This window comes from Ranitomeya variabilis, chromosome 5 (genome assembly GCF_051348905.1).
Source record: "Ranitomeya variabilis isolate aRanVar5 chromosome 5, aRanVar5.hap1, whole genome shotgun sequence".
NCBI classification, from domain to species: domain Eukaryota; kingdom Metazoa; phylum Chordata; class Amphibia; order Anura; family Dendrobatidae; genus Ranitomeya; species Ranitomeya variabilis.
Genome location: NC_135236.1, coordinates 492,811,478 through 492,823,479, shown reverse-complemented (window position 1 = coordinate 492,823,479; position 12,002 = coordinate 492,811,478). Strand labels below are relative to the sequence as shown.

Genomic DNA, 12,002 nt, shown 5'->3' with positions numbered 1-12,002 from the left:
AGTTTTTTACAATCTGTACAGGATCCGTCTTTTCAACATTTTGACAGATTGTGACTGATTGTAAAAAATGTAAGTGTGACTGAGGCCTTATACTTGGGTCGGCTTACGATTTATATACGGTAGTTTACCTGGTTCAGCAGTTGTGATAGAATCACAGTTTTCTCTGCTGCAGATCTAGCAGTGCTCGGAATGTTGAGCTCTTTCTAACCTTGCCAACACTACAGCTTTGTCTGTACAATGTATATTGACAAAAAGCAGCTATTCACTGCTGGTGGCATGGTTGGACTAGGAGGCAGCCTGTCTTGTAGTGATAATCTCCTGTTGATAAAATACTGATTGTATTGAAACAGCAACACACAGCCCAGTAAATGACACATCACTGGAATCCGGGTCTGTTCAATTATATCATGGTGCTCTCACATTACGTAGTAACACCTACTGTCACAATCCTTTTAAAGCTGGTTTAACTGTCTCAGACGCTTCCGAGCTAAGATTGGCTGCAACTGGGACTGAGGGGTAAAAGCGCACACCCCTAGAGAAGACTGTGAAGAAATGCCCGGTTGCATTACAGAGATGTAACATACTGCACTCCAAAAGCAACAAATGTGAATATCTCTGTATGTGAGCAATGAAGCGCCAAGGAAGAGGCAGAATTTGGGGACTTTTCAAGTTATTTAACTCAATTTCTTTCTATCAAGGGACAAGTTATTATTAAGGACCAAGATAGTGTAAACCAGGGGTGTCAAACTGCATTCCTCGAGGGCCTCAAACCATGCGTGTTTTCAAGATTTCCTTCTCATTGCACAAGGTGCTGGAATCATTCTGTGCAGGTGATTAAATGATCACCTGTGCAATACAAGGAAATCCTGAAAACATGACCTGTTTGCAGCCCTTGAGGAATGCAGTTTGACACCCCTGTTGTAAACCACCAGTAAGAGCTGCCCTGGAGCCAGGAGAGAAGACAGCTTCTGCCTCCTTTGCCTGACACAGTGCTCTATGGGGCAGTTTCTGCATTTGGTGCAATGCTGGCTCTGCTGCACAGTGGCTATGGTCAGGACACAATGGACTTACTTTTTTTAACACTTTTGTTTCCTACAAGTTATGACTAAATCTGTGACAAAGGCATTCAGCACCGATATTAACATGAGCAAATTCTTCCCTACATCAGAAATGATTTCTTAATTTACTTAAAAACAAAGATCTTTCATTTGCTAGCTGTGAGTTGTGTAAATGTACACTTTAGTGATGTAGTGCTGGGGATCCGTTAATGTAAAAGTGATGTGAAATGTCAGAGTTGACCACAAGAGTGGTCCTAGTTCTGCATGCCAAAAGAACATCGTCTGCCATGTTTCCAGATGCATCAATGAGAATAATGCATCCGGAGAGGAACGCAGTCTCCTTAAATCATTCATTCTGCTCAGAGCTTTACATGGGCTAGCGAGACCTTTTGGATGTTCTTGAAAATGTTTAGTTGACTTGTTTATTAGTCTCTTATAAGACAGAGCTTAATGTAGCAGTGCAGATTATGATCGCAGAGCCAAGTAGAGCAAGAGTATTTAGCTCCTAGTTTACTAGAGGGATCTGAGCCTGTCCGCTCCACAAATATAACATATTCATTGCTTAAAGGGGTTGCCCAGGACTAATCAACTGATGACATATCTGATCAATATGAGATTTGTGGGATTCCAAGCCATCGATCAGCTGCCTATTATCTGTAGTGGCCTGATGAAAGCGGACCTGTGTGTTGTTTTTTTTCTCATTTACTTGAATAAGACATAAGGTTCTGTACACTAAACAACATACAAGGCTACTTTGTCTCGCTCTGCACAGTGCTTACATGGGGCTGCTGCCAGAGGGGATGGGGAGGTAACCGCAGATAGATAGGGGTGTCAGGGATCGGACCCTCACCAATATCATAGTGATTCATTTTGATGATCTTCCTATGTGACCCCTTTAAGCAGGCATTTCTTTGGTGTGACTTCCATATAAAAAGTGACTATTATATTCTTTAATAATTAGTTAAAAGGATTGTCTTTTTTTAACCCTTTCTCTGTACATTTTTTTTCTTTACAGCACCACACTTTAATTTTTTTATGGACTTCGCCATATGAAAGCTTTGCTGTTGTGTTGTATTATAAATTCCACCATTTAATGTACTATGTAATGTAAAAACTTTTAGAATGCATTCACTGCTGACATTCCACTGAAAATCAGTTCCATTTCTCTGAAAAGGATTCTTTCAAATGAACGGGACAGTTGCAAAACTTTTCCCCAAAAATCTGCAGTGTGCGAATTCACCCCTAAAAGTAAAGTGAAGGTTGAATAGAATAATAGAGAATCAAAGGGTTACATACAGATCTTCACAATGTGGCGTTTCTGTAGGCTCTGAATAAACAGGCCTACAGATCAGAAGAAATAAAGAACAGTATTTACCGTAAGCTATGCTTATACAGAAGATAGTGCAGGCATACCTATAGACATTAATGGCATAACTGTGGCTTGCTTGGATGTTTACTTATCTTCTAGTTTTATGTTAAAGGGCTTTTCCCACAGAGTACATTTTAGTCAATAGATCTTGGATGGAAAATATGTTCCACAATTGAAGGTGTTAAAAAAAAAATGTTCCTGTGCTGAGATAATCTTATAAATGTGCCGCTGCTGTGGACTGTGTAATGGCTGTGTCTGACCGTGCAGGAACATTTTCAGCACATACCATTTCTCCTGGCAGGTATTGTTTTCTGTGAGGTAAAACATTATCCTGCCTGTTTTATCACAGGAGTGAGTGTTTCTTCCACATATTCAGCCGTCTGAGCTCATCATAACTCAAGTCAGTGGCATATAAGCTCACCAGCAGCTGGAGCTCCTACATCACTGACTTGATTTATGATAATCTCTGGGCGATGCTACACTCGCTCATGTGATAAAACAGGCAGGGTAATGTTTTACCTCACAGAAAATGTGAGCTGCAACCCACTGCTATATCGTCTGTTTACTGTCTTTTGCTTCCTCCCCTGCCCAGTAGCTGTGGTATGATCAGACGATGTCCCTGTATATTCAGACGCGGCCATTACACAGTACACAGCAGGGGCACATATACAGTATATTTCTCATGCTTCTGTATAATGTAATTTAGAATTCGTGTTTGCTGATATCAGCTGAACTTGACATGTTGGGTCGCTAGAGATTTTGGTTGAAATTGCCTACTTGCTTTAATTTCAGTGATAATTTTGTAAACAGAAAATCCCCTCTTAATTTTTCTAGTGGCAGAAAATCCATTGCCTGCCTTCCGTGTCTCCCTTGTAATTCAATCATCACAACTATATGCATTCTCCATTGAGGCAGCCTCTGTGGAGCACTGAATCATTTGCGTTATGTAATTGTAATCTTTTGTTTTTTTTAGGCTAAATCACATTAAAGTTGTTGTAACCGTGCATGAAGAATCAGCATGTGGTGGCCAATGTATTATTTCTGACTAGATGGCAGCCCGATTCTAAAGAATCGGGAGTCTAGAATCCATATATACTTTATTTATTCAAATGTAAGAATAATACAATTAATAAATAATAGTAAGAAAGAACAAAAAATGGCTGCACTCACCAGCTCTTGACAATTCTTGACAGTACGGCACATTTCTGATTGGTCGCTCGCGACAGGCGGCAACCAATCAGAAAAGTGCCGCGCACCACGAAGGCATATATCTTTGTCCACCCTGAGCGGGTGTAGGACGCTGGTGACGTCACTTATCTCCGGACATTATCTCCGGACAAAGCCACGGAAGTTGGCACAAATTGCCGGAAGTAGTATTCTAGGCAATTATATATTAGATTTTAATGTTATCAGTGTTTACCTTTGAACGTTTATATTGTATTGTCCTGTCACCAGCCATGTGTACGATTATCGGCCGAAAGCCTCTCTGGAACCAATAATCACCCCATGTAAAGGTATCTTTATAAGTTAAAGATTCAGAATACTATGACTTTTATCATATCCTGAACAGTCAAGTTTTTTATGAACCGTTAAGGTTTTCTGGTTGAAGTAAAAAAAACTCTGAGTGTTTACAGTTTGAAACCATAAAATGTTGAAAAATTATGTCATTCTTGAGTATATCACTCAATGGTGCTCATAAACGTGTCAAATTTGATCTATAATATACTTTAATATACGTTACTTTAATCTTTAATATACTTAAGAACAGGGCCCCAGACATCACACAGGGGGTCTGAAACACCGCACAGTGGTCCAAAATATCGCTGTGCTCTGCCTGGGGCCCCATATGCTGCCTGGGGCCCCTGTGCTCTGCCTGGGGCCCCATATGCTGCCTGGGGCCCCTGTGCTCTGCCTGGGGCCCCTGTGCTCTGCCTGGGGCCCCATGTTCTGCCTGGGGCCCCATGTTCTGCCTGGGGCCCCTGTGCTCTGCCTGGGGCCCCTGTGCTCTGCCTGGGGCCCCATATGCTGCCTGGGGCCCCTGTGCTCTGCCTGGGGCCCCATATGCTGCCTGGGGCCCCTGTGCTCTGCCTGGGGCCCCATGTTCTGCCTGGGGCCCCTGTGCTCTGCCTGGGGCCACTGTGCTCTGCCTGGGGCCCCATATGCTGCCTGGGGCCCCTGTGCTCTGCCTGGGGCCCCATATGCTGCCTGGGGCCCCTGTGCTCTGCCTGGGGCCACTGTGCTCTGCCTGGGGCCCCATAGGCTGCCTGGGGCCCCTGTGCTCTGCCTGGGACCACTGTGCTCTGCCTGGGGCCCCATATGCTGCCTGGGGCCCCTGTGCTCTGCCTGGGGCCCCATATGCTGCCTGGGGCCCCTGTGCTCTGCCTGGGTGTAGGACACTGGTGACGTCACTTATCTCCGGACATTATCTCCGGACATTAGCTCCGGACAAAGCCACGGAAGTTGGCACAAATTGCAGGAAGTAGTATTCTAGGCAATTATATATTAGATTGACAACAAAAACAATAGTTCTACAGCCATTTGTAACATATTAGGCTATAGGTTGAACTCAATGGACTTAAAGGAGTATTCCCATCTCCAAGATCCTATCCCAATATGTAGTAGGTGTAAGAATATTAGCAAATAACTCCAATTAGAAATGTAGTATAGTTCTTCTGATTCACTTTGCAGGACCTTAGGTATCCACGGTTACGACCACTGATATAGTGACAGTTAGTGGCTAGTGGTCGTAACCATGGGTATCTAAGGGCACATAGATACCACTAGAGACATAGCAAATCAGAAAAACTATACTACATTTCTAATTGGAGATATTTGCTAATATTATTATTATTATTACACCTACTACATATTGGGAGAGGATCTTGCAGATGGGAATACCCCCTTAAGTCTACCTTCAACCTTAAAAACTACAAAACTATAACTAGCTTCCAATAGGAATATAGGCAGTAGTATCATATGTTATTATGCCATTATTAATCAGTCATTTTATGCGTTATTATCATGTTTTTAGTATGTAGGTGAGCCGATAAATAATATTGATATCATTATGTGCACATTGTGATAGTACCATTAGTTCCATTCACACCATGGGTTTCCATATAACATTTGTACACTGTCGGGAACATATCATTGTTTGAATTTACTTGGTAACAGCCATGATTACTACTTCTGGATCTCAGCCATTTGCCACCATAGCCCCCCTCTATACAATACCATACATTTATAACTATCATCACTCTACTAAAGCAGCAAGAGATAATTCAGGGCTAGTGAGATACAAGATGTATGTGACAGCTGAATATGACAGACTCACCGTGACATGTAAGGTGCCAGCGCTGTGTGCACTGCTGAGCTTCGTGTACTCTGCAGTCTTCTTGTCCCGTGATCTAGGCTCCAACCTTCCAGCACACTGCTCAGCCTTCGTGTAGAGCACAGTGTGCAGTAGTAGTGGAGGTGACCTGTCTGTGGTGCTGCAGTGGAAACTGCTGCACACAGCTGTGTTGTCTGTGCCTAACCAATCTATGGCTTGGTCATTTTTGCAGCCAATGGAACATGGGAACTTCTGCAGTGTTATGTAATACTTCATAATGTTGGATGATTGTCCATTTAAGCTAGCTTCTGCCTCCCAAATAAATGTGCATGCCCTATAGAAGGAGCAATTCGAGACTAGATTTGAGGTCCTCCGAATAACATGTCCGGTATATATCTATAGTTAAATTGGATGTCTCAATAAATGCCAACTGAGGGTCTGTTCCCACACTCTGTATAAGATCGCATAGCTAAAGAAAGGTGTACCAATGCGTTCCAGCATCTGTGGGGTACATGGCTCCCTATGGAAACGTTTGATAATGCACCATAGGGTTGCAGTGCACAGGCCCAATGGACAATGCAATGTAAATAGGACCCAATAGAAAAGTAAAACCATACACATTGCGTTAACCGTTATCGACTTGACTATATTTTACCAAGGGCAGACATATCATTGGTGCAATCTGTGCAGCCACACGGGCTCAAGAGGTGAGGGGGCCCATATCCACCTCCAAAACAGTTGGAATTGTGCATTATGATGAGCTATTGGACTGCAAAGGGCCCATATATTCTTGCAGAGGGGCCCTCGTCTGTCTGTGTCCACCGGTGTATTTTACAGTTCGTGTTACAGCAGTAATGCCCAATCCGACAGCGAGAACTATGAGAGTCATGCTTATATATGAGGTTATTGGATCAAATTAGGACACCCTTGATCAGGCAGGCCATTGTGGCTGTAAAGTGCAACCACGTAAATGCACCCGTAACTGAGTACATTGCATTACCAAGTCTATTATTATTTATGTATATAAAGAAGAATAAAATGTATAGTAATGGGAAATTTTATGGCACAAGAAATCTCAGTGGAGAGGACACCACCTATATGATGGTGGTGTTAACATGCATAGGTCAAAAACAAAGAAAAAGACAATTGGGGGTAAAAAAAAGGAATAAGGTTGCAGATCTTGCATTTTACCAATATACATTTTTATTATAAAGGACATACAAAAGTCTAGACAAAACAACTAAAAACTTTAAAAAAAAGATTGTACACATAGTGCCAAAACCCATTTCTTAGACCAAAATATGGCACTGAGATTAAACATATTGGACTGCCATGACAATCAAGAGAGCCATTTATAAATACTGAATGTCCAAAATACAGGGTGGGCCATTTAAATGGATACACCTGGGTGGGCCATTTATAAAGTTGCATTCAAAAATGGCCGACTTCAAAATGGCCGCCATGGTCACCACCCATCTTGAAAAGTTTTCCCCCTCCCATATACTAATGTGCCACAAACAGGAAGTTGATATCACCAACCATTCCCATGTTATCTAGGTGTATCCTTATAAATGGCCCACCCTGTGGGTGTGAATAAACACTACATGTAAAATAATATCAAAATAGTTACTAAATAGAATTGTGCAACACATTAGGTATGGACCATGATCCATAAATAGTGCAGTATTAAAAAATTATAATTAAGAGCAAACAGTAACCGTATTTAATAAAGTGCCATGTGCATAGTCCCCTGAGTGAAGTGGTTCATGGAGAAAGTCATGTGGGATTTACGGCTCCAAACGTATCGCCAGATAGATTGCCTTCCCCCGAGGAAGCAGAATGCGTCTAAAGAAGCCACTTCATATGGTGATACGTATGTGGTCCTCATTTCCACATTAGTTTAAACGTTAGTAAACTGATATAGACGACATCTACAGAGGCCGTCACCGTATTCCAAGTAAAAGCTTCTAGAAGTGTCTGTATATTTACTTTTCTGTGTAATACAGGAAGAAGACTCTAGCATAAACGGTGTAGAGTTCAAGATTCTCAAAACATTTAGTCATGGAGCAAGAGTTGATGCCATAGCCTGGAGTCCAGAAACCAAGTGTGATGTTTTGCCTCCCCTCCTAAGGTACAGATTCTTTACTCACCTTATGATATTAAAAGAACACTATTGTCAAAAATTGTCTATATTTGTTAGGGACTCGCCTAATGGGGTGATTCTCTCAGCCGCAGGTGAGGGGGAGCAGAATAGATGGCGCTTGACTTACCAGACAGCATTCATGTTTATCATCAGGGACCAGCATAGCATAGCAGATGGGAAAGGAGAGATGGAAGCACTAGATGTAGCTGAGCCAGATATATGGATTGTACACGAACAACAGAGATGTATAGCCGCAAACTGATATATTGCAGCAGGGGTGCGGATTCACAAACCAGAATAGCAGAGATGTATAGGCACCCTGGTATCTTGTTATTCGAGACGAGCTATTTATCCAGTATCTTGATAGCAGAGACAATGACATCAACAGCCCCAAGAATAATTAAGAAGAGTTAATAATTTGGAATCTTAAAGGGAACCTACCACCCCGTTTTTTAAAAATTAGATAAAAATAGTGTGAAATAGGGGCAGAGCTGGGCTTTACATTAGGGCCTTTTCGGTGCCTTTACACCCCCGTTAGGCTGCCCAAATACCTTTGTGAAGTGGCCGTTTTCTGCTGTCACTCAAGTGGGTCAGGTCGGATGGGCGTGGTCACAGCGCTGTTTGTCCCCCAGGATCCTGCTCATCATTACGTTGGTGGCGTAGTGGTGTGCGCATGTCCAAAGAAGATCCACTGCCCAGGAGATGAATAACGGCGCGGTCTTCGCTATTCAGCCGTTTACCGGTGGGCGCGGCCATCTTTCCTGTGGCCGCGCCTGCGCAGATGGAGCGCTCTGCTGCCCGGGACTTCAGGAAAATGGCCGCCGCGATCTCCATCTGCGCACGCGCGGAATCCCGCGGCCATTTTCCTGAAGTCCCGGGCAGCAGAGCGCTCCATCTGCGCAGGCGCGGCCACAGGAAAGATGGCCGCGCCCACCGGTAAACGGCTGAATAGCGAAGACCGCGCCGTTATTCATCTCCTGGGCAGTGGATCTTCTTTGGACATGCGCACACCACTACGCCACCAACGTAATGATGAGCAGGATCCTGGGGGACAAACAGCGCTGTGACCACGCCCATCCGACCTGACCCACTTGAGTGACAGCAGAAAACGGCCACTTCACAAAGGTATTTGGGCAGCCTAACGGGGGTGTAAAGGCACCGAAAAGGCCCTAATGTAAAGCCCAGCTCTGCCCCTATTTCACACTATTTTTATCTAATTTTTAAAAAACGGGGTGGTAGGTTCCCTTTAATACAGCTGAATTGAAAGTGTGGACAACACCTATGAGCTTTGCAGAAAAGTTTGGTAGCTGGATAGAAGTCAGGAGTAGCTGAAGAGATAATTGGACACATGGCTGGAGCCGAGTCAAGTGGAAGATTTAGCTATTTTCATATACACTATTTGGAAATTCTAAGCTAATGAAAGGTTCTTCTTTCCAAGGTTCTCTATCCTGGACTACAGTGGAGAGGTTTATGTCTGGAGTATGCCTCCCACTGCTACCACCAATCGCTGCTGTTAATGCTTTAAATGTTACTATTAAGCACTGCAATCCGGCCCCAACGTTCATTTAGGCCCCATGACTGTTGAGGTTTTTTTTCTGTGACGTCCAGCCATAGGGTGGAATAGTAGACACTAATTTTTACTCCATACAGCAATACTATAGTATTTCTGTACATAGTAGAAGCGATCAAACAATTGCAGGTTTAAGTCCCTTAAGGAGAAAGTGAAAAGTAGGCAAATTTTTTTTTAAATGTAAAAGAAACTATACAAAGTCAAATCTCCCCCTTTTCCCCAGCTAAAAATAAAGAAATATAGAAAATATACATATGTGGTATTGCTGCATCTGTAAAAAGTCTGACCTATTCAGACTCTGTAAAGAGGAAAAAATCCAGAATTGTGTTTTTTTTAATGTAATAAGTGATCAAAACCTTTTATGTGTACCAAAATGGTATAAATAAATCCTACAGTTTGCCATACAACAGAAACAAACCATCACACAGCTCTATTGATGGGAAAAATGAAACAATTATGGGAATTGGAAAGTAATGTAGCAAATGAACTTTTTTTTTCTATTACAAAGTTCAACATTCTTTAAGGCACTAAAATAGTAAATAGTAAAAAAAAAAAAAAAAAACTATACCTGTTCCTTTTGTGCAGGGATTTCTCCATAATCTGAATATTGTGAGGATATTATGTGTCGTAAATTATGGGAGATTCGAAGTCTGCAATTTTACATTGAGAAACATTTTTTTCTGAAATTGTTCCACAAGATGTAGATGTAGTTGTTCACAGCTTGATGAAACTCTGACCATCTTTGCTTCTGAGAGACTCTGCCTCTCTAACATGCTCTTCAAATACAACAGTGTGACCCTCCAGCTGTTTTTCATTAGTACCACTTACATTTCCAGCCTTTTGTTAATCTTCTCTCAACTTTTTTTCAGATGTGTTGCTTCTAACAATTTCTAAATTAGTTAATTTTTTCAGATGAAATGTAAAATTGTCTGACTTTCACATTCTGATATGTTCTGTTGTGAATACAATATGGCTGTAAGAGATTTCCAAATCATTGCATTCTTGTTTTCTTTACATTTTACACAGAATCCCAACTTTTTAGAATTGGGGTTGTATGCGGCTGTTTGGATTAGGAGACTTGCCAGTGGTCTTTACTAAAGTCTTAAATAATAGTTTTGTGGAACCAGCCTTAGCCTAAGGGCCCCTTCACACTGGTCGATTCTGCTACGATTACGACGCATTTGCGTCATATTCGACATCGCAGTACGAGCTCGTAGCCAGCGGTCACACTCTACGATGTTAACGCTTTTTCTGACGTAGTTGCGATGTGAACGTCACGCGTCGCAATCGTACGCTACCCTTCACACCGCCATAGTCCTACGACTCCGAGCGTGACGTATTACCAGCATGGGCGTGCTAAAACGTCACGCCCAATCAGGAGACAGGTATGCGGAAGCCCAACCCACGTAGTCGCATTACGAGCTCGTATGACCGCCGTCACATACTACGATTTCGACCGCCACAGCGAGACATTTACGACGAAAGAAAGTTCTGCTCTTTCTTTCACATCGTACGATGCTGGGCTGCGTCGCAGATCGTAACGCCATGTCACACTTTGCAACCTCGGAACGAGGACGGATAAACGTCACAAATCGAACGCTCGTTCAGACTTTGATTGCACAGTGTGAAGGGGCCCTAACAGTATGATTTGTCAACATGGTTAAACTTGATTCTTCAAGAAATAATTCAAAATTTGCACAAAAACAATAACCAAACTTATTTGTAAATTGATTCCAATTTTACTGTAAATTTTATTTATATTTTTCAAATTGATAGCTGCACTTTGTTTTCTTTGTTAACTTAGATTTTGCACGGCAGCCGGAGATAAAACGTTAAGGATTTTCACTTCCGATTTCCATGAGCAGCATGAATACAAGGTATGTACTCTAGCTGGTGTTAAAAAGTATTGTCACGGTATTCTCAAATGTACTATTCGAGGCCTTTGTGAATCATATATTGACATTTTATATCACCCAAATCATTATTTCTGTATAGACTAATTGCTTGAATCCAAATTATTAAGTATTGTTACCAGTAAAATAAATCTGATTAGGGTTAAGCAATGATACGAGTAACTTATGCGACCCTGTAAAAAGATTACAAGGAACACGGGCTGCTAGGGCCTCATGAGTCCTATGTCTTGCTATTTGCTCCCTACCTGACACATCAGCAGCAGTCCATCCTGCTTCCATAGCTGTAAAAATGTTGAAAAGTTGCCACCAAGTGACCAGTGACTATGATTGGACGACTGTGGCACTGTTAAAATGTTTGCATATGAACATTGTGTCCTAAAATGCCACTGTTTCTGTAGTTTCTAGGCTTAGTTGTTGACATTCTCCATGACTCTGAGGGTATGTGTCCACGTTCAGGATTGCATCAGGATTTGGTCAGGATTTTTCATCAGTATTTGTAAGCCAAAACCAGGAGTGGAACAATTAGAGGAAAAGTATAATAGAAACATATGCACCACTTCTGCATTTATCACCCACTCCTGGTTTTGGCTTACAAATACTGATGGAAAATCCTGACCA

At 42.2% G+C, this 12,002-nt stretch overlaps 1 protein-coding gene across 2 annotated transcripts in view; it reads left to right on the top strand.

Annotated features, from left to right (window-relative positions):
* Positions 1-12,002, top strand: part of NUP37 (nucleoporin 37) — a 47,581-nt gene that overhangs the window by 10,574 nt on the left and 25,005 nt on the right. For both annotated transcript variants that reach the window (XM_077265621.1, XM_077265622.1), the window contains exons 3-4: positions 7,765-7,889; positions 11,276-11,348. In XM_077265621.1, coding sequence (XP_077121736.1) covers positions 7,765-7,889; positions 11,276-11,348 — 198 coding nt within the window. The remainder of the gene's footprint in view (positions 1-7,764; positions 7,890-11,275; positions 11,349-12,002) is intronic.